Below are 22,549 nucleotides of genomic sequence, written 5' to 3'. Positions count from 1 at the left end.
TCCCGTGCCTCGGTTTCTTCATCAAATGGGGACTAAATCCTAGTCCCTCCCACTTAGACCGTGAGCCCCAGATAATAATAATGATAACTTGGCATTTGCTAAGTGCTTACAATGTGCAAAGGACTGTTCTAAACGCTGGGGGGATACAAGGTGATCAGGTTGTCCCATGTGGGGCTCACAGTCTTAATCCCCATTTTCCAGATGAGGTAACAGGCACGGAGAAGTTAAGTGATTTGCCCCAAGTCACACAGCTGATAAGTGGTGGAGTGGGGATTAGAACCCACGACCTCTGACTCCCAAGCCTGGGCTCTTTCCACTGAACCGCGATGAAGGGGAATATTTATTAAGCGCTGACTGTGTGCAGAGCACTGTACTAAGCTCTTGGGAGAGTACAGTACAACAGAATTAGCACACACGTTCCCTTCCCGTACAGAACGGACAGTCCTACAGGCAGTAGATCTGCCCCCTATTCTGCTGTGGGACCTTGGGCAAGCCACATAACGTTGTTGAGCCTCAGTTTTCTGAATCAACGTGGCCAAGTGCAAAGAGCATGGGCCTGGGAGTCAGAGGATCTGGGTTCTAATCCCGACTCTGCCACTTACTTGCTGTGTGACCTTGGGAAAGTCACTTCAGTTCTCTGTGCCTCAGTTCCCTCATCTGCAAATTGGGTGTTCAATGCCTGTTCTCCCTCCTAGTTAGACTGTGAGCCCTACGTGGGACCTAATGATCGTCTATCTACCCCAGGGCTTAGTACAGTGATTAGCACAGAGTAAGCACTTAACGAATACCATGATTATTATTATTATTATTATTAATCTGTAAAATGGGGGATAATAATACTCGCCTCTCCCTGTCGGGCAGGAACGGTGTGAAGATAAAATGAAATTACTGGTGGGAAAGCACTCTGAAAAAATAAAAAGGCCATTCAAACTCAAGGTCTCGCCTTCAGTTTCCCTGCAGCTGCCATAACAGGGGACTGGAGGCCCTGTATTTTATGGCAAATTGGCTTAGATTATAAGATCCTGGCCATCAGGCAGTGTGTGTTTTTTTTAGTTCTCGGTATTTTCAAGCACCTAGTACAGCATCCTGCACCAAGTAGGTGTTCATTAGTGTTGATGATGATGACGACTTTTTTCGTGTGGTATTTGTTAAACGCTGTGTGCCAGACACTGTTCAAAGTGCTGGGATAGATAATCAGATTGGATATAGTCCATGTCCCACATAGGACGCACAGCTTTAATCTCCATTTTACATCTGAGGAAATGGAGGCACAGAGAAGTTAAATGCCTCTCCCAAGTCACACAGAAGACATGTGGCAGAGCTGGAATTAGAACCCAGATCCTTCTGATTCCTAGGCTCATGCTCTATCCACTAGGCCACAGTGTTTCTTTTGCTACTGATCTAATCATATTTCTATTTCTTTGGGAAACAATGCCCTGTGAAAACTGGAGGTAAGGTGGGCTTTGCTTGGTTGGCAGGGGTTGGTCAAACTGCCCCTGAGGTGGCCAGGAACGTGTCTCTTCCCTGCTCCCCTCGCCAGGGAGGCTAGGAGGAATCAGGCCTGTTGCCCATTGTACAGGTGGGGTCACTGAGGCTCGGGGGTCAGGTCAGGCCTGGACGGAGTGGGCTGCGGTTGAGGGTCCCAGTCAGGGCCCCACGGCCAGCAGTGGGTATGTGGAGAGGTTAGGGAGCACTAGAGAGTGGCAGGGAGGGTGGTCTAGGGGACAGAGTATAAAACTGGGCGTCAGTTGAACTGGATTCTAAACCCAGCTCTGCCACTAGCCTGCTGTGTGACCTTGGACAATTCATTTCACTTCTCTGTGCCTCAAGTACCGACTCTGTAAAGTGGGGATTAAGGCTGTGAGTCCCATGTGGGACATGGACTATGCCCAACCTGAGTAACTTGTATCTGCCCCAGTACTTAGGACGGTGCCCGGCACAGGGTAAGCGCTTAACGAATACCATTAAAGAAGAATTAGTAGGAGAAATTCATTGTTCAGACCAAGCCTTGATTGTCCTGTGACCTTGGTGACAAGGCTGGCGATTGAACAGAGATGAGCAAGACCCCCCAGTCTCCGCCTGCTTGGGAGTCAACTCTTTGGCAAGGACCATCTTCTCAGCAACCAATCACCCTGATGGTTCAGCCCCTGCTCTGGGGAGAGGGCCACCCCTCAGGCCTGCTGGAGGGCAGCCTGGACAAGGTTGGGGGGGGGCGGGATGAAGGTTTTGGGAAGTGGGTGCCGCTGGAGTGTGGATCGGACTGGACTCCGATCACGGGGTTGAGTTTTGCAGAGATGGTGGAGGGAAGGGAGCCGGGGCTGGTCTCGCTGGGGCCGGGGGGGTTCTTTCTCTGCCCTCCCTCCTCCCCGGCCCATCCTTCCGTCCCGTGCCTGGGTTTTGCCTGACTCATGGCGGGGCCTCCAGGGCCTGCTTAGACCGTGACCAGGGCACCTGGTCCAGGTGGGAAGCAGACTGGGCTGGGCCAGGACGGCATAAAGAGAATTGAAAGGGCTTCCTCTCCCCCTGCCCTTGGCTTGTTCTGATTGTCCCCGGAGAAAAGCGATTCCCTCTGCCGGCCTGTCATTTCTTCATCCTTGGTAGGAGCCCCTTCTCTGCCCTCTCCCATCCACCACCACCATTCCCCCACCCCAGGCCTGGAAGCGGCCATTTTAAGTGCACTCTGGCAGGTCTTACCATATACTTTAAAGCAGTCAGTCATCTTGCCCCCTCCTACCTCACCTCGCTACTCTCCTACTACAACCCAACCTCCTCTAATGCCAACCTAATCACTCTACCTCAATCTCGTCTATCTCGCCATTGACCTCTTACCCACATCCTGCCTGGAAAATCCTCCCTCTTCATATCCGACAATTATCTCCCCACCTTCGAAGTCTTATCGAAGGGTCATCTCCTCCAAGAGGCTTTCCCTGACTAAACCCTCCTTTCCTCTTCTCCCACTCCATTATGCGTCACCATGACTTACTCCCCCTCCCATACCCACAGCACTTAAGTACGTATCTGTAATTGTATTTATTTATATAAACGTCTGTCTCCCCCACTCTGGACTGTAAGCTCGTGCGGGCAGCGAATATGTCATATTGCTATACCGTGCACTCCCAAGTGTTCGGTACAGTCCTCTGCACACAGTAAAAGCTCAATAAATACGACTGACCGACTAACTACAGGCTGAGGCCTCCTCATAAGCCCCCAGTCGCAGTATCCCTGAGCTGCTCAGATGCCTCCAGTCCCCAAGCTTTCAGGCCAGGTTCAAAAATACATTTATTAACACATCATGCTACGAGCTACACAGAGCCAGTGCTGCAGGCCACTGAAGGGACGGGGGACAGTTTGTATTTAGGCCCAGGGTTTAAGGGGTTGAAACCCTCCTTCAGCTGCGTGTGGTGGTGTGCTTGAGAACTAGATTCTAGTTCTCCAGTCCCCTAGCCTCCCTCTTTACGGGCAGGGAACGTGTCTGCTTATTCCTTTGTGTTGTACTCTTCCCAGCACTTAGCACAATGCTCCGCACAAAGTGAGCGCTCAGTAAATACCACTGATTGATTGGGGTTTCAAAGCCCCAGGGAGTCCCCTCCCTGAGCTGTGGGCTGTAGGCTGTTCCACGGGATTCCTGAGCCCTGCATGCAGGACAGGAGCTTGCTGGAGGGAAGGGAAGCAAACGGTAGCGGGACCCAGGACTGGGTGTCCTGGACACGCCCCGCCCTGTGCGTGCCGGGCCCGGGGGAAAACTTGCTGCAAGCACGCGTTCAGGGCAAGGGAGTGGGTGGGGTGAGGACATGGGGTGTTTCGGGGAAGCTCAGGAGGTGGGGTCTGAATCTGGCAGCAACAGCAATCTGGAGGTCCCCAGCCCCAGGGAACAGACGGAGGGAGGAGGAGCTGGAGCTCGGGGGAAGAGGTCACGAGGGCAAGTGTGAGCCCGCACACTGTACACACATACACACATACAGAACACACCACAGACAAGCAGTGTAGACCGTTGGTCTTCTTGGGGTGGCACTTGAGAACACTCCGAGAGAATGAACTATGTAGAGCAGAGAGAGGAAGCGCGACCCAGATAAGGGATGTGAGTTAGCAAACCAGAGGCCCAGATCCCATTCTTAGGCCCGGCTCTCGTAACCCAGTTCCTGGGCCCCAAGATCAGAGGCAGAGAGCCCTCTTTGCAAATGTTGGGAGGTTCCCACCTCCACAGTCCTGACTCCCACTCCAAGTGCTTAATACAGTGCTCTGCACAGAGTAAGAGCTTTATAAATATGATCGAATGAATGAATGAGACCTCTTAAGAGACCCTGGGAGGGACCAGAGAAGAGAGACCGAGAGAGACCCCCCCCAGAACGGAGCCTCCCAGTGTAGGTAGGGGAAGGACCCATTCTGTCCCCTCATCCCCTCAGCCAAGCTAGAAGTGGACGTCATCATGGCGAGAGGGAGGGCCGCCGGGAGGGCGAGAGGCAAAGGGCTCCCGCACCGGGTCCTTTCCCGACCCAAGTTCTTCCTGCTCCCAGACGCCCCACTCCTCCCTGCCCGGGGGGCCCGGGTTCTGCTGGGGCAGCCGCTCCGGAGTAGGCAGTGTCTCCTGGGGGAGGAGGGGGAGAAGAGGGCCGCCTGTTGGAGGGGAAGTGCAGGAAGGGGAAGAGAGACAAGGGGCAGCAGAATGGCAAGAGACGGTGCCGCCCTCCTTCCCTTTCTTCTCTTCACCTCCAGAAGAGTGAGCCCTGCAAGAAGAGGGCCCTGAGGAGCCTGAAGTGCCCAGCAGGGCCCACCAGGTCCTTCAACTGTCCTCCGCGTTGGGACACCCCCCGGGTAGGGGCCGGGCAGGGCCCTGGGCCGCCGTTATCAGCAGCTCTCGGCCAAGCCGACACAGTCTTGCCGTCCTGAAGATGAGATGGCCAGAGCAGAGCTCTGCGCTGGGTGGGACACACCCAGCCTCGGCGGAGGGGATGACAAAGGGAAGGGAGCAAGACGGGGGTAGGACAGCAGAAGGGGAAGGGAAAGAGGAAGAGTCTGGCTGGGTTCTAGGAAGAAGAAGAAGAAGGAGCCCAGTTGGAGAGCAGGAGCTAGGGGCCGGGGGGAAGTTCGGGCAAAAGGTAGAGGGCAAGGGGTCGGGGCAGGGGTGAAGCCTAGGGAGGGAGGGAGTCTGTGGAAGAGAAGTAGCAGATGGGGCAGAGGACTGGACACTCACTGGGTTGGGCCCTGTCGGATCCTCCCACTTCAGGGAACTCCTCTCCAGCACTTCCAGCTTGGTGCCTACGGCCTCCACCTGGGACACCACCCCGACCAGGGCACTCTCCAGCTGCAGGACACGTTTGGCAAGCCTGTAGGGCAGGAGACCCTCAGATCCCGGGGGCTTGGAAGGACACCAACCCTTTCCCACCCCAGGGAGCGAGCACCCGGGCCCCCACAGGTTTCAGGTTGAGGTGAAGGGGGATCGGTGGCAAGGGGCGGCAGTCAGAGGCAGGGAGGAGGAGGAGGGAGGAGGTAAAGTCACCCGGCGCCCAGGGGTGCCCTCGGCTGACAGACGCACTTTTGGAACTCCTCTCCTGACACCCAGCTGGCTGGACCGGGCTGGTCACTAAGCACGGGTCCCACCATCTCCAGTTTAGGGTCCCCGTAGGACCGGTCCAGGTTCTCAATCTCGGCCCTCAGTGTCTCCTGCAGGGACGGGGCAGTGGTTAACGGGGATGCTTTAAGGGTGTGGGCAGAGCTCAGAGACTCAACGAGACAGTAAAGGGGGGAGCTCTGCCCTGAGAGCCCCCTCTCCACTGAGTCTGGTGCCCCACTTTGCCCAGGGTCATTCAGAGCCCTGGGGACATGTCACATGGACGGGAAGCCTCTCTGTCCAGGCAAAGCACCATCTGAACTCCTCCCACCGCCTCCAGGGAGAGCTGAGAACACCGTCCAGTGGTTCCCACATTCTGGCTCCGGGTCTCCCATGACCCCTGCCCCTGGCCTCTGGCCCAGTCCCCCCACCCGCTCCCGGCCCCCTGCCCCTGGGCTCAACTCCCTCTCTGGCCCCAGCCCTTCGACCCCAACCTCTAGGCCCCACCGCAATTCCTGCTCCTGGCTTCCACTCCCTCCCTGATCCCTGAACCTGGCTCCTTTTTTTTTCTTAAATGGTATATGTCAAGTTTCTACTATATGTCAGGCACTGTACTGAGCACTGGGGTAGTCGCAAGGTGATCAGTTAATCAGTCCATGTCCCACATCGGGGTCCCAGTCTTAATCCCCATTTTACAGATGAGGTAATTGAGGCACAGAGAGGTGAAGTGACAGGTGGCAGAGCCGGGATTAGAACCCAGGTCCTGACTCCCAGGCCCGTGTTCTATCCACAAGGTCATGCTACTTCTCTCCCTCCCTAGGCTCCACCCTTTCCCCCACTCCTGGCCTTCACTCCCTTCCTGCCCCTCCCCCCCCCCCACTCCCTGATTCTAGCTCCTGCTCCCTCCTTGGGTTCCCTTCCTGCCCCACCCCTGGGCTCCACTCCCTCCCCGCGCCCGCCCCCACCCCCCCCCCGGCCCCGACCCCCTGCCTCACCCTCTTCTCCTCCAGGTCGCACTGCATCCTCTTCTGTTCCTCCTCGTCCAGGACCCGGTTGCCGTCTCGGTCGAACCGGGTGAAGGCGGCTGTGATCTCGTGGTCGGCGTGGCCCAGCCTGGCAAACACAGGGAGGGAAGGAGACGGAGGCTATTTTGCAGATGTGGAAACTGAGGCCCAGAGAAGTAAAGTGACTTGCCCAAGGTCACACAGAAGACAAGCGGCAGAGCCAGGATTAGAACCCAGGTCCTCTGGCTCCCAGACCTGTTCTCTTTCCACTAGGCCATGCTGCTTCTGCTTGAGAGCAGAAAAAGCGTGAACATAGTCTCCTAAATGTTCAGGGTAGTGCTTGGTGCTCAGCAGGTGCTCAATAAATAAATACCATTGACTGATTGGGAAGGTGATGGGGGAGGGAGCAGAGCCAGCTTCAGAGGGAGGCTCACTCACTCCCGCAGGCTGTTTTTGAAGTCCTCGAACTCTAGCTCCTTGGACCCGCTCTGCAGCGCTTTCTGGACATCTGAGATCCGCTCCTTCTTCAGCCGCAGCTTCAGCAGCGTCTTATTGTAGCCCTGGGCCAGAAGGGCAGGGGGTACTCAGGATGACTAGGGCCCAGACCCCGCCACTCAACAGCCCATCCTACGGACCCCGCCAGCCCCAGGCTCTGGGGGAGCTGGACTTGAGGATCATCTGTTGTCAGTAAGAGGAGATCTGGGGGTGTAGAACCTTGAGAACCAGGAACCCGATTTCCCTCCACAAAGCCCCCTCCCCAGTTCATCTGTTCCCCCCACCCCCACCAAGTTCATCTGTTTCCCGGCCCCCCGCTCCCCCCGAGTTCCTGTCCCTTGTCCTTTGCACACCAGGGCCCACACTGGCCCCGCTTCCCTCCCTTCGTGGGCCTCCAGTGGCCAGGGCAGGGCAGCACCGGGCAGGCCGGCCGGGAGTCGAGTTCGTGGAGGAGCAGGATCTCAGCTGTGGTCCACAGCAAGTAGGGATGAGACAGGAAACTGAGTCACAGTGGGTATCAGGCTGGCCCTCCCCAGGACTGGAGGTTCTGAGGGCTCCAGGGATGGGAGGCTGAGGGAAAAACCCCCTCAATCATCATCTTCAATCCACCTGTCAACGGCCTGTCCAGGCTGGAGACCCTCCCAGAGATTAATGTTGGTATTTGTTAAGCGCTTACTATGTGCCGAGCACTGTTCTAAGCGCTGGGGTAGACACAGGGGAATCAGGTTGTCCCACGTGGGGCTCACAGTCTTAATCCCCATTTTACAGATGAGGGAACTGAGGCACAGAGAAGTGAAGTGACTTGCCCACAGTCACACAGCTGAAATCCGTTCCCTAGAGCCCGGAGCTGCGGCCCAATCGGCTAAGGTCTGTCGAGGGGTCGTTTTCTGCTTCCCTACAGTTGGGTGGCCCTTCCCTTCCCCTTACCTCCTTTGAGGGTTACCTCTGCAGGGGCTGAGGAGTCAGGGAGGGGAAGACCGGGAGCGAGGACGGGGGGAGCGCTGGGTCACCTGCTTCAAGATATCCGAGAGCTGAAGCTCGTCTTTCTGGCTGGAGAGTTCCTCTTTGACCTCCGAGTAGGTATCATTGATGATGGCCAGGAACATGTTCTGAAGAGCCCCAGGTGGGGTCAGGGGGGTGGTGCCATGGGGAGGGAGGTGACGGAGTCAGAGCTGCCAGGTCTGCAACTCTTCCCCCACCCCACCATCCCACGAACACATCCGGGATCCTGACTCTGCCCTCCTACCTCGGCCTCGGGGCATCCCCATCCTCATCACAATAATAAAAGCGGTAGGGGTTGAGCATTTACTCGGTGCCGAGCACGCTGCTAAGCTCTGGGGTATCTATCTGGATATTCCCAGATATGGGAATCCAGCTCCAAGTGGACAGAGGGCGGGAAGATGGAGGAGCCCCCCCTACTCACCAGCAGCACGAAGAAGACGAAGAAGACGTAGGTGACAAAATAGACGGGCCCCAGGATCCGGTTGGCGCTGTCGATAGCGTTGTAGTCGAAGTCACCGAGGATGATCCGGAACTGAGTGAAGCTGAGGAACGGCACAGATCTGCTCGTCCCGGCTGGGTCAGGTGGGGCCCGAACCAGGGCCCACCCTGGGCAGACCCGAGCCAGCTGGCCGGCTTGGTGACCGGACGGGAGACCACCCGCTTGGTGGGGGAGCCAATCTACCTAGGCGGCATTCATTCATTCCATAGTATTTACTGGGCACTTACTGTGCGCAAAGGACTGTACTAAGCACTTGGGAGAGTACGCCGTAACAATATGTAATCTGGTTTACAGTCTAGAGGGACTCCGACTTCACGTTCTTCCGTCTCAGAGTGGGCCTGGATGTGGAATCGGTGACTGCGAGGAGGAGGGCAGACCTCAAATATACTAGGCCCAAAAAGAATTTAGCCAACATCCTGGACGACAGGTCCAAAACGGATTATTGGAGAGAAACGAGAGGAAGTCCACGTGGCTCAAGAAGGGTTTGGGGTACTGAATGGATAGGTGGGGGACCCACAAACTGTTTTTTTCGGAAAAAACAGAGCTTTTGGGAGGTCCACCTTGTGCCACGAGAGTGGATGTCAGGTATAGTTTCTCCAGCCAACCATCGGTGCTGCAGAGAGATGGTGTCTGGATTGAACGGACCATTGGTTGGACGCAGGAGTGGTGAGGTCCGTGGGCCTGTTTTTATGCTAAAACTGAAACTTGCCAGGCCAGCCCAACCCATCCCCCAAATGCTTCCTGTCCCTCTCTTCTAAGGGCTCAGGAAGGAAATCCCAGCAGCTCCTCTTTCTTAGAAGTTGGAAAGGAACCTCTCCCTCCCCTTCCTCTTCCAGGCACATCTCATCTCTCCCTGGCCCAGGGCGACAGGGCACCTCACCCTTCCCACCCCTTGCAGGGCCGGAATCTGCCCTCTCCTCTCTTCTCCGAGACCCATCCTGGACCCACGGGGCCCAGCGCTCCTGCCCAGGCCACTGGCGGGCTCCGTGGGGTGGGAGACTCACATGCACTTGACGAAGGTGCTGAAGTTTTCCACCTGCGTCCCGAAGAGGAGGTAGCCCAGCTGGGCATAGGCGAAGAAGACGATGAAGAACATGATAGCAAACCCCAGGATGTCCTTAGCGCAGCGGGCCAAGGTGGAAGAGAGCTGCGTCATGGTCTTGTTGAAGCTGATGTACTTGAATATCTGCGGGCCGGGAGAAGGCGGGTCATGGAAAGAGGGTCACATCTTGGGGGAACCACACTCGGTCCCGATGGGAGGGGGCAAGGGGCCGGGGGGTGAGGTGGTGGGGAGGACAGGGCCGGCCCGAATCCCAGAGACTCCTCCGTCGGCACAGCGCCCCTGGGACACGTGGCATTGGGATTGAAATAACTCAAAGGGCATCTGGAGTTTAAGGCTAATTTGTCCTCCTCTCCCAAAGGAGCTTCCCACACTAACGATTCGTGGGGGGCTCCTATCCTAGGTGGGCTCCAAGAGGTGCTGATTTTTTCCCATCAGAGGGCAGCAGTGTCCAAGGTCCAGAGTCAGCCCAAAGAGGCGGAAGGAGGCCAGGCTTGTCCCCAAGGTCAGGCAGAGACATTCAAATCTGTGGGTAGGAGGGGGCAGGAGAAGGGCCGGTCTCCCAGGCGGGAGTGGCTACAGAACCCTCAAGGGCTCTGGGTAGGGGGAGGACGGGCACTATAAAGAACTCACTCCTTGTCCTAGACCCCAGGGGCCAGGCCTAACCTCCCTGGGGTCCGATAGGCTCTGGCAGCTGCTGACCCTCGGGATGGGGAGGAAGCCCGGGCCCCATAGCACGTTAGCCTGCAGCTAATGTCAGCCCAGGTGATCACTGGCCCCAACCTAGATCCGACCACAGATCTGGGCTGCTTCACATCTGCCAAGTTCTCTCCATGTCCCCAAACTCCAGGGTGGCTCTTCCCCATTCCTCCTGACTCCCTCTGTCCCTTCCCGCTCCCACCCTGCCCCAGCTCTCTCTCATTCAGGAGCAACATGATCTAGCGAAAAGAACTCAGGTCTGGGAATCAGAGAACCTGGATCCTAACCCTGGCTCCTCCCGTTGCCTGCTGTGTGACCTTGGGCAAACCATTCGACTGCTCTCTGCCTCAGCTCCCCAACTGAAAAATGGGGATTCAATACCTGTTCTCCCTCCTCCTTGGACTGTGAGCCCCATGAGGGGCAGGGACCATGTCTAACCTGATTAACTTGTATCTAGCCTAGTGCTTACAACAGTTTTGATACATAGTAAATGCTTAATACCATTTTTAAAAAAGGGAAAAAATATCATTTAAGACAAAGAGCAGTCCCGAGTCCCAAGGGATCCCCCACATGCTAGTGACTCTATGGACAGAGACAATCCCCCTTGTGCTCCAGAGCCCCTCTAGTCTCAGCCTTGTAAGGTCTCTTTCAGCAGGAGATGAGAGAGTCAGCTGATCACACTTCAGAGAGGGGAAGAGGGAGCCTCTCAGTCACCTTGTCGGGGGAAGGACCTGGCCCCCGTGGGTGTGTTTGGGCCTTTATCCCCAAGAGACCAGAGTTCATGTTGAGCTGGGAGGGTCCCCTGGGATGAGGGAGCTCCCTGACGGAAGCCGGGGACGCAGGGGGTCCCCCAAGACCAGCCATCTTCTGCGGATAGACAGAGGTGGAAGAGGGAGGGAGGGTGGAAGTTCCAGCCACTGGGGAACCTGGGGTCCGTAAGGCTGCAGGGCATGGAGAGAGGGCAATGGAAGGGGTTATGAGGTAAAGCCCATCGGCCAGTAGCACTTAGTTCAGCGTCTAGCACTCAGGAGGCACTCAGGAAAGGGCAGGGATGGACAGATTGTGCAGAGAGAGCCCGCGGGGGTACCTTGATCCAGGCAAAGAAGAGGTTGACGGCGTTCATGTTGTTGTTCTGGGTCTGCCAGAATGCCAGGAACTCAAAGTCGGCATAGACCCTGGGCTCCTTCAGCAGCTTCCCCATGAGGTGCTTCACCTCGACGGTGCGGAAGATGTGGAAACCCACGGCCACGATGGAGAGCTGGGCGGAGAGACCCTGGGCATCACTGGGGCACCGGGGCAGCCCTCTCTTCCGGACCACGGGAGGGCCCAGTGAGGAGGCTGGGGCTGACGGGAGCGGGGAGGTGGGACTGGGTGCCCTCTGGTGCCTGGACAAGGAGGAGCTTCCCTCCCCTCACTGAGAAGCAGTGTGGCCTAATGGATAGAGCCCTAGCCTGGGATTCAGAAGGACCTGGAGTCTAATCCCAGCTCCGCCATTTATCTGCAGTGCGACTTCGGGTAAATCATTTCACTTCTCTGGGCCTCAGTGACCTTGTCTTCAAAACGGGGATCACGACCGTGAGTCCCGTGTGGGACAGGGACTGTGTCCAACCCGATCAGCTTGTATCGACCCCAGCCCTTAGTACGGTGCCTGACACATAGTAAGCGCTTAACAAATACCATAAAGAAAAAGAAGAGGGGCTGCCATTGGGAGGGTCAGACCTGCAAGGGGAGGGCGAGCGATGGGACCGCTGAGCCCCGACGCCGTCCCCGGGGGGGCCTCTCTCTCACCAGGATGACCAACAGGTCTAGGATGTTCCAGACGCTGGAGAAGTAGCGCAGCCGGTGAATGCGCAGCTCCAGAACCTCCTCCACCACGTAGTAGAAGATGAAGGTGCAGAAGACGACCTCGCAGGCCACGACGAAGAAGTCCCACACGTCGGTGTAGCGGATGAGCTTCACCGTGCGGATCTGCCAGGATGGGACGGCGCCGCCCGTGGCCGGGAACTCCACCACCAGGCTGGGCCGGGGTCGGGGGCGAGGGGAGGCGGAGAGCGCCTGGCTCACTCCCGGCTCCGGCTACAGAGAAAGACCCCGGGGCCACCAACCCCCACCCCAACCCCGTCCCCCCAGGCCAAGCGCACTCCCTGGGCAGCTTCTTGCCTTGGGACTAGGCGTCGGTGTCCTGATCTTGGACAGGAAGGGTGGGAGGGAGGCCCCCTTGTCCTCTAGACTGGAAGCTCGATGTGGGCAGGGAACACGTCTACCAACTCGGTTCTACTGGACTCTCCCAAGCGCTTAGTTCTGTGTTCCGCACACCGTAAGCGCTCAGTAAATACCAGCGGTCTTCAGGGGGATCGTCAGGAAGGATGATAACAATAATGATAATAATTGTGGTATTTGTTAAGCACTTACTATGTGTCAAGCACTAGTCTGAGCACGGGGGTAGATACAAGGTATTCATTTCAGACCCGGTCCCTGCCCGGCACGAGACTCACAGGATTTAGAACAGGGATTCCATCTCCATTTTACAGAGAAGTGTAGTGACTTGTGCAAGGTCACACAGCTGACGAGTGGCAGAGCCGGGGTTGGAAGCCAGGTCCTCTGACTTCCATGCCCGTGCTCTTTCCACTACACCATGCTGCTCCTCTGGGGGAGGGAGGGACAGCCCCTCGTCTGCAGGGGGATGGCCGGGTTAGGCTCCGGGATGCGCCCCGGGGGGCCCCAGCGGGCTGGGCCGCCGAAGGAGAGGGCTCACCGCAGCACACAGAACAGGTTGATGTTGGCGTTGTACACGGCGAAGTCGACGAAGACCACGCGGGTGCCCCGGTCCAGCCACAGCTGGTCCTTGAGGACCCGAAGCGCCTCGGCACTCTCCTCCCGGGTCTCCCCGAGGTCCAGGTAGTAGCCGCCGCCACTGTAACTGGTGATTCGGCCCCAGTGGGAGGAGCCTCCCAGCTCGTCCTCCGAGTGGTAAGTCCACCTGCCCGAGAGGAGAGGTGGGGTCACAGAGACAAGATGGAGGGGAGGGGGGAGGTGTGTTGGGGGAGCAAGGGAGGGCGTCCATCCGTCCGCAGGAAACGGAGGGGCCAGAGCGTTGAGGGGCAGGGAATGGGGAGGGGACGGAGTGGGGAACTCAGGGTATGGGGAGGAGGTGGGTTATGGGACAAAAGATGGGGTTTGGGGAAGAGCTAGAGTGGGAAAGCCTGGGCGTGAGTTTGGGGTGGGCTATTGGGAGAGGCTGGGCCACTGAGGAGTGGGCTGAAGCGATGGAGGAGAGGCCACATCCATTCGGGCTGACAGTCCTCCGGTGACCCCGGCAGAGGGCGGGGAACGAGCTGAGGGGGTCAGTCTTGTTCTCGCCACCTTTCTGCAGGCCACCTGGCTAGGGAATGAGGAAAAGAGAGAGACCCTCCCCCGCCCCTCCCCACCAACGGGGCCCATCAGGAGACGGCAGCGCTCACGCGGTGCCGTTGAGGCGTCCGAAAGGCTCCTTCTCCTCCTTGTCCGGGGAGTACACGTCGTAGCAGCCCGAGATGTCCTCCTTGAAGTCGTCGTGCACCACGCACGAGTTGTTCTTCACCTTCAGCTGCCGCAGCCGCGGGAGCCCCAGGAGGAGGTTCTCATAGTAGATGAAGGACTGGGGGCTGTGGTCCAGGGCCCGGTCGTTGTACCACTTGGTCCAATACAGGCTGTCCAGCAACGGGCCCTGTGCGTACTGCAACGGGGAAACCCGGACCGGAGCTGAGGACTGGCCGGAGGTGGGGACCGGATGGAGGCCTGGCCCGGGTCCCCACTCCGGAGGCCCCCGGGCGGGGAGGGGGTCGGCACTCACCCCCCAGAAGTCGGCCATGCTGCTGATCCTCTGGAAGGAGACGCCGGTGCCAGAAGAGCTTTGTAAGAAAAGCTCAGACATCACTTTGGTGTAGTAATAGGCGTTGGAGCTTGTCATTCCGTAGGTCACTGGTCAAGAAGGGAAAAGAGACGATTCCCGGGCCCGCTCCCTCAATCGATCAAATTTACTGAGCGCTTACCATATGCAGATCACAATACCAAGCATTTGGGAGAGTGCAGTACAACAGAGTGGGTGGACACGTTCCTTGCCCGCAACGAGCTTACAGTTTAAATGGGGAGACAGATATTAATATAAATGAATACATTATGGATGTGGACGTAAGCGCTGTGGGGCTGAGGGAGGGGTGAATAAAGGGTGCAAATCCAAGTGCCCGGGTGGCGCGGAAGGGAGTGGGAGAAGAGGAAACGAGGGCCTAGTCGGGGAAGGCCTCTGGGGGAGATGTGCAGTCAGTAAGGTTTTGAAGGTGGGGAGAGTGATCATACGGGGAATTTTGAAGAAGGCAATCCAGGCCAAAGGCAGGATGTGGGTGAGAGGTTGGTGGTGAGATAGAGATCGAGGTATAGTGAGTAGATTGGCATTAGAGGTGCCAAGTGCGCAGAGATGAAGATGTTCAAGATGGAGCAGCCATCCTCCATGCCAGGTCCCGTCCCGATCCGCTCTACTTCCTTCCCCTTCCGTCCCACATCCCTCCCTCCTCCAACCTATGCCCCCTCTATTTTTTTTAATGATATTTGTTAAACACTTACTGTATGTAACACTATTCTAAGCACTGGGGTAGATGCAAGTTCAACAGGTTTCATATAGTCTCCGTCCCACTTGGGGCTCTTCCCCATTTTGCAGTTGAGGAAACTGAGGTACATAGAACTTAAGTGATTTGCCCAAGGTCACACAGCAGGCAAGTGGCAGAATTAGAACCCGGGTCTTCTGACTCCAAAGTCCTTGCTCTTTCCACTTGCCACTCAGCGTCCCTCCTGCCCCCTCCTCTTTCTCCATAGTTTTGACGTGCTTGATTCAGTCGACGGTCCTGGGGAAGAGTGAAGACCTCAGCTGGGGCATGGCAGGGAGTCGGATCCTGCCTCAGGAGGGTTTGTGGTAGTAATAATAACGTTGGAATTCGTTAAGCACTTACTATGAGCAAGGCACTGTACTAAGCACTGGGGTGGATGCAAGCAAATCAGGTTGGACACGGTCCCCCTGTCCCACATGGGACTCACAGTCTCAATCTCCATTTTCCAGATGAGGTAACCGAGTCCCAGAGAAGTGAAGTTACTTGCCCAAGGTCCCCCAGCAGACAAGTGGCGGAGCTGGGATTAGAACCCATGACCTTCTGACTCCCAGGACCGTGCTCTAGCCACTACGCCATGCTGCTTCTCAAATGGGGATCCAGTGGACGCTCTTGGTGGGAACCCCAAAACGTGCCCACCTCCCACAAAAGCCGACTGAGCCCCACATCAAAAGGATATGGAGATGTGGGGTTCTGGTGATCACCTGCCTCTCACGACCAGCCCGGGTGTCGGGACTCCCAGCTGGCAGTGAGGTGAACATCATCCCTGACAACTGACCGGGTGGGGGGTCTCATCCTGCTATTGCTACCATGACAACCGGCCCTGCATCCTCCTCATCCTGTCCCCCACCCGGACCCACACCACCGCCCGCGGGGCAGGTGGTGAAGCCCCAGGTGCTCCTCTGAGATAACAATGCATCTTCCTAAAATAAACAAACGATTGATCTGGTCACACAAAGACCTTTAGTGTCCTTATTTCTCCCCGACTCAGAGCGGCATTAAATCTCCTGCAGGGACAACGTCCAAAGACAATGTTCAAAGATGTCGTGTTATCTCCTGGGCCCTGGCTTTCCACAAAGCCATGGCTCCAGCTCCTCCCCGCTCCAGCTATCAGCCCGGCTCAGATTTCCACCGGACTGAGACATGAAACCTCAAACAGGATGTTTGCTTTTTCAGGGTCCCTTGGGGGAACAGAATCTCTGCTGGTCAGGGAAGGGGCCTCTCTTGGCTCTGAGCGGTGCTCCAACTGTGTAAGTCAACACCACCACCAGTGGCTTTGATACATTTATGTCACGACTGAGCTCATTCTCTTCTCCCTCACGCCCACTCCTCTTCCCGACTTCCCCCCACACCGTCATTATCCTCCCAGACCCCACCATGAGTAAGCTCGGAGTCTCTGCTTCAGAAGCTGACTTATTCTTCTTCCTCGATGCGAGTTCCTTGATGGCAGGCACTGGATCCAGTCCTTCAGTGACAAGGCCAGGACTTTACAGAGAGACAGTGTTGTTCTCTCGCTGCCCGTACAACCTGTGTGGGTCTCTCCCGTTTGCCAATGCCACCCTCCATCTCCTGGCATCCTCCCCATCTCCTACAGTTCTTCTCCCTAACGCTAAGCTAAAGGAACCAAAGACTTTCCCTGCAGCAAACACCCTGGTCTCCACCCCCGCTGGCCACCCCCTCGCCAAGTGGCCTATAAAGTGTAAACCAAGCACCTAATGGAGCCAACATCTTGTTTGTTAAAAATTTCTCATGAGCCCAGCTGCCTGCTTTTCATTTAACCCATCCTGATTTCTTCAAAGGGTTGGGCATGTGGGCCAGTCAGTGGTATTTACTGAGTGCTTACTGTGTAAGAAACACTGTACTAAGCGCTTGGGAGAGTACAAGAAACCAACAGAACAGGCACATTCCCTGCCCACAATGAGCTTCCAGTCTGGGCTTATTTCCATTGGCGAAATTACTTCTTTAAGAGGGTTGGGGATGGGCTTTTCCAGGTGGAGGCATGGGGAGGACCAGGATGGACTTTAGGTGCCACGGAAAGTCAGGGAACTGCCTGGGAAGGGTCTGATGAGACTTCCGGGTCCGGATGGCTCCTGACCCTTAGGAAAGTTTGGGCGGTGGTGGGGGGAGGTGGAGGGCAAAGCCTTAAATGTCATTGTCCCTAGAGGGGGGCAAAGGTGGCGAGAAGGGCAAACCTTTTCCTGACTGTCCCCTTCCCAGGACTCGACAGGATAGGGTGGCTTAGTGGAAAGAACCTGAGCCTGGGAGCCGGGAGACCCGGATTCCAGTCCCAGTTCTGCCACTCGCCTGCTGTGTAGCCTTGGGCAAATCATTTAACTTTGCTGTGCCTCAGTTTCTTCATCTGCAAACTGGAGATAAAATACTCATTTTCTCTCTGCTCCTCTCTTAGACTGTGAGGCCCGAGTGGGACCGGGACTGTGCCAGACCTGATTTTCTTGAATCTACCCCAGCTCTAAGCACATAATGAGAGCTTAATAAATGCTATCATTCTTATTATGAAATCTGGAGTGCCGAGTATAACACCGGAAGAACAGTCCCCATTCCAGTGAGGTGGTTTCAAAGGAGCGTTGTGAGGAGCGATTTTTTCTGTGATGGTTGAATCACTTCTCAGAGATATTCAGAGGTTGGGTGGGAAAATGCTGGAGAAGCAATTTGAACACAGAAAGCTCTGCGGCCTCTGATTACACCCCGTCTTAGGCATCTGCTGGGCACCTTCACTGTATTGGAGACAGACTCAAGAACTCTCCCAAGCCCCCTCCCCTGGCCCTCTTTGCTGTTGCACGGAAGCATCGGGATCTGTGGTGCCATGGGCCGCCGTGGATCCCTCTGTGTGGGAGGGCATCCAAACCCACCACCAAGGTAAGGGGCTTTAAAAACATCTTCCCCCAACTCCGGTCCCTGCCCGGATGGAGTACTCACACAGACAGACGTCCACTAAGAACACAATGTAGACCAGCAGCTCCCGCAGGGTGGTCTTTATGTAAAGTTCTCGGTTTTCCTCCATGTTCTCGGTCAGGGTAGTCCCCCAGAGCCCTGCAGGGAAGAGGACAAGACCATCAGTAAGATCCCGACCTACTTCGCCCCAGTCTTGGTCTTCTGGTAGGTAGTACCTACTGGGCGAGGAGTAGTATCTACTGGGAGAGGAGTGGGGTGGTGAAAACTTGGGGAGAAAAGACACCGGGGAGAAGGCATGGATAAAACCAATCAGTAATATTTTGGTCAAGTTTCCATTAAGGGCTTCTTTCTTTCCTGCCTCTGATATCCCCTATCTTTAGGCACCTGCTGGCCGTCTCTATTACATGGGAGACGGACTCAAGGACAGACTCTCCCGGGGGTTCAGTACAGGGCTCTTTGCACATTAGATTGTAAGCTTGTTGAAGTCAGGGATCAGGTCTACTGACTCCATTTGACTCTCCCAAGGGCCTAGTACAGTGCTCTGCACAAAGTAAGTGCTCAATAAATACTACTGATTGACTGATTGACTGAAGGAGGGCGTGGCCTGGATTGAAATGTCACCGCTGCCCAGCCACAAGCCAGAGGGGTGTTCACGGATTCATTAATAATAATAATAATAATGTTGGTATTTGTTAAGCGCTTACTATGTGCCGAGCACTGTTCTAAGCGCTGGGGTAGATACAGGGGAATCAGGTTGTCCCATGTGGGGCTCACAGTCTTATTAATCCCCATTTTACAGATGAGGGAACTGAGGCCCAGAGAAGTTAAGTGACTTGCCCACGGTCACACAGCCGACAAGTGGCAGAACTGGGATTCGAACTCATGAGCCCTGACTCCAAAGCCCATGCTCTTTCCACTGAGCCACGCTGCTTAACTAAGGAATCGGCTTGAGAAGCAATGTGGCCTAGTGGATAGAGCGTGGGCCTGGGAGTCGGGAATCCTGGATTCTCATCTCACCTCCACCACTTGTCTGCTAGTGACCTTGGGCAAGTCATTTACCTTCTCTGAGCCTCAGATTTCTCACCTGTAAAATGTGGAAAAAATATCCATTCTCCCTCTCTCTTAGACCATGGGATGGGGTCTTTGTCTTGGGCACATAGTGAGCACTTAAATCTCCCGGCAGCGTAAGTTTAATGAAAAATAGTGTGGCCAAATGGAAAGAATACAGATCTGGGAATCAGAGGACCTGGGTTCCGATCCCTTCTCCAACAGGAACATGTTCTATGACCTTGGGCGATTCATTCACTGAGCCTGCAAAATGGGGATTCAATACCTGTGGTCCCTCTTATTTAGACTCTGAGCCCCGGAACCTGATTATCTTGTATCTACCCCAGTGCTTAGTACAGTGCTTGGCACATAGTAAGTGCTGAAGAAATACTACAGTTATTCTTATTATATTATTTTCCTCCCCACTCCTGCTCTCTCTTGGGATGGCTCCCAGAGCGGAAACTCCTGTAACCCATCCAAAGCTTTTACCTCTGATCCTTCTGGAGATGTGAAGGCAGCAGCCGGGCCCAAGCTTCTTCACGCTCTCCTTCTCCGCCAAGCACGGCGGCGGTGGGGTTGTTGATCCGGGCTCCTCCCCACGTACTCCATAGGAATTCTCCAGGAGGGATGTGGGGCTGTAGATGGTGTGGATTTTCAGGGAGGAGGCGGGGGAGCCGTTGTAGGCGGGATTGTCCCACGCATTCCTGCCCAGGGTGGCCAGCTCGTGCTCTTCTTGGGCGCCGAAGCGGCCGTCGGTTCTGTTGCCGAGCCGCACGGAGCTCATACCTGTACCGGGGGATGCCTGCCGGCTTCGTAAGAGGCTGAGGTTTCGATCGCTGGCCTGAACAGCCAGAGGGATTGGCAGGGAGGAGAGGTCCCGATGCCCATCAGCCGCTTTGGCAGAAGTTTGGGCACCTGTTAGGTTCTGGCTCGTGTGCTCTCTCTCTCTCTGGCTCTTCCTTTTATATCAGTACACACCGTTAGGAGACGCGAATCAGAAGGTGGCCCGGACCACTGTGGGAAGGGCAATAAATTCTGCTCCATCCTGTGGAGACCGCCCTCTCCCTCCCAGGAAGCCGGCTGGATGCCAGGGGGTGGGCATTTTGTGTTTGGACTGAGATGCAGTGGAGGAAGGCACTGCAGGAAGGGGGCAAATCAGACACGACGTCTGCAGGCGGTCAGTCTCCGTACCTAATGCTCTCGTTGGGAAAGGACTGAGGAGAGCGGCCGAAGGGTGGGAAGGGGCAAACAAAGAGGGTCAATTGACTGACTCTGGGCAGAACACCGGACTAAGAATTTGAGAGAGGGCAATAGAGTTGGTAGACAGAATCCCTGCCCTTTAGGAGCTCCCACTCATTGAGAAACAGCATGGCCTAGTGGATAGAGCACGGATGTCGGCGTCAGAAGGTCGCGGGTTCTAATCCCAGCTCTGCCATCTGTCTGCTGGGTGGCCTTGGGCAAGTCACTTCACTTCTCTGTGCCCCAGTTTTCTCATCTGCAAAATGGAGATTGAGACTGGAAGTCCCATGTGGGACAGGAACTGTGTCCAACCCGATTTTCTCGTATCCACCCCAGGGCTTAGTACAGTGCCTGGCACACAGTAAGCCACAATCATTATTATCAGCGTTTAGAACAGTGCTTGGCACGTAGTAAGCGCTTAACAAATACCATCATTATTATTCTCTCAAGGGGCTGTCCTGGGCCAGCCCTGGTGGGTCCAAGGCTCAGGCCAGGAGGATAACTGAAGAGTCCAGACCACCAGAGTAGCAGGGGAAGCAAGCTGGGGACTCTGACTCTCAGGCAGCAGCAGCACAGTGGAATCTATTATTATCATCCTGGTATTTGTTAAGCACTTACTTTGTGCCAGACACTGTACTAAGCAATGGGGTAGATTCAAGGTAAGCAGGGAAGACCCAGTCCCCATCCCACATGGACCTCCGAGTCAAAGGAGAGGGAGACAGGTATTTTATCCCCATTTTACAGATGAGGAAACTGAGGCATAGACAAGTTAAATGGCTTGTCTAAGGCCATGCAGCAGGCAGGTGGCTGAACCACCTCCAGGGTGCTTTTGAGGCAGGGCTGGTTTAGGCATTTGGTGGGCCAGCTTTGACCTTCTAACTCAGGCTGCAGCCTTCCCAAGTTAGGGTGGTCCCTGGGAGGGGCAGGTTCGGTTCAGAGGAGAGTAGAAAATGTGTTTGAGCTGATGCAGGTGTTAATAACAATAATTTGGTATTTGTTAAATGCCTAATATGTATTTGTTAATGTTGGTATTTGTTAAGCACTATGTGCAGAGCACTGTTCTAAGCCCTGGGGTAGATACAGGGTAATCAGGTGGTCCCACGTGAGGCTCACAATCTTAATCCCCATTTTACAGATGAGGTCACTGAGGCACAGAGAAGTTAAGTGACTTGCCCACAGTCACACAGCTGACAAGAGGCAGAGCGGGATTCGAACCCATGACCTCTGACTCCCAAGCCCGGCCTCTTTCCACTGAGCCTCGATGCTTCTAAGTGGCAGGCACTGTTCTAAGCACCGGGATAGGTAATCCGGTTGGACACAGTCCCTGTCCCATGTAGGGTTCCCAGACTTGATCCCCATTTCACAGACGAAGTAACTGAAGTCCAAAGAATAATAATAATGGCATTTGTTAAGCACTTACTAGGTGCCAAACTCTGTTCTAAGAGCTGGGGTAGATACAGGGTAATCAGATTGTCCCATATGGGGCTCACAGTCAATCCCCGTTTTACAGATGACGTAACTGAGGCACAGAAGTCAAATGCCTTGCCCGAGGTCACACGACTGACGAGTGGCAGAACCGGGATTGGAACCCACGAGCTCTGACTCCCAAGGTCGGGCTCTTTCCACTAAGCCACGCTGTTTCTCACATGCGAAGTGACTTACACGAGGACACACAGCAGATAAGTGGCAGAGCGAGGATCAGAACCCAGGTCCTTCTGACTCCCAGGCCCGTGCTCTATCCGCTAGGCAGCTACTGCGCCTTCAACCTCCTCCCGTCCATCCGAATCCACAAAGCTTGGGTTCCCCCAGGTGGTCCCAGTGTCCTCCCCCTGGGACCCCTCTGATTCTAGGCATTGGGGACCAGGCAGGAGAAGGGCACGCTCTGCCCAGACTCCCGTCCGGTCCCCCGAAACCCAACCCCCGTCCCTGAGGAGCTACGGTCTCAGGGGAAGACCAGCACCCGGCCCACATCAAACGAGACACGCTGGACGGCTGAACGATCGGGGTGGAGATAAAAATAACAAGCACGGGGGATGGAGAAATAAATAAATCATAAGGGAGCCAGGGAATCGAACTCTGCTGAAAACGTTTCCAAGCGCCGACACGGATTTGTCGGCCATTCCCGGAGGCTCTGATGGGCCTTTAGGTCCGGCGGGTGGAGAGGCGGACAGTTGCTCCTGGGCGCTTCCCTCCCCTCCCTGGGCCTTGTCCCCCACCCCACTCCCGGCTGCTACACACCGGTGGAGTTGGCGTTTGATCACCGGAGGGTTTCAGTGCCGAGCCCTGGCTCCATACTACCGTTCCTGCCTCCAGGGTAGCCGGGGGCAAGTCCTCTGGCTCCGGGTCAGGCTTGGATGGGAAGTGCTGAAGGGAGGAGGGGAGGCTCTACGGGGCCCGATGTCCCCA

General features: G+C 55.8%; 1 protein-coding gene across 1 annotated transcript; it reads right to left on the bottom strand.

Annotated features, from left to right (window-relative positions):
• Window positions 1-811: 811 nt before the first annotated feature.
• PKD2L1 (polycystin 2 like 1, transient receptor potential cation channel) lies at window positions 812-20,213 on the bottom strand. Its single transcript, XM_039914267.1, has 15 exons — window positions 19,394-20,213; window positions 17,882-17,995; window positions 14,140-14,267; window positions 13,769-14,022; window positions 13,063-13,287; window positions 12,096-12,324; window positions 11,395-11,565; window positions 9,553-9,734; window positions 8,471-8,591; window positions 8,058-8,156; window positions 6,991-7,112; window positions 6,544-6,661; window positions 5,534-5,661; window positions 5,192-5,324; window positions 812-904 (listed from the first exon to the last, which is right to left on the bottom strand). The coding sequence occupies exons 1-15, from the start codon at window positions 19,686-19,688 to the stop codon at window positions 812-814; spliced, it is 2,412 nt and encodes an 803-aa protein (XP_039770201.1). The 5' UTR covers window positions 19,689-20,213.
• Window positions 20,214-22,549: the final 2,336 nt, after the last annotated feature.

The sequence above is a fragment of the Ornithorhynchus anatinus genome, chromosome 16 (assembly GCF_004115215.2).
Source record: "Ornithorhynchus anatinus isolate Pmale09 chromosome 16, mOrnAna1.pri.v4, whole genome shotgun sequence".
Classification (NCBI taxonomy): domain Eukaryota; kingdom Metazoa; phylum Chordata; class Mammalia; order Monotremata; family Ornithorhynchidae; genus Ornithorhynchus; species Ornithorhynchus anatinus.
This window is presented reverse-complemented; position numbering and strand designations above follow the sequence as displayed.

What these genes read in the sequence shown, in the direction of transcription:
- PKD2L1 (XM_039914267.1), bottom strand. Translation starts at nt 19,688, where the DNA reads ATGAGCTCCGTGCGGCTCGGCAACAGAACCGACGGCCGCTTCGGCGCC. An exon ending in CTTAGTGGACGTCTGTCTGT is followed by an intron (nt 14,268 to 17,881) that starts GTGAGTACTCCA and finishes CTTCTTGACCAG; the next exon opens with TGACCTACGGAATGACAAGC. An exon ending in ATCCGACAGGGCCCAACCCA is followed by an intron (nt 905 to 5,191) that starts GTGAGTGTCCAG and finishes TTATTTTTTCAG; the next exon opens with AGTGCTTTCCCACCAGTAAT.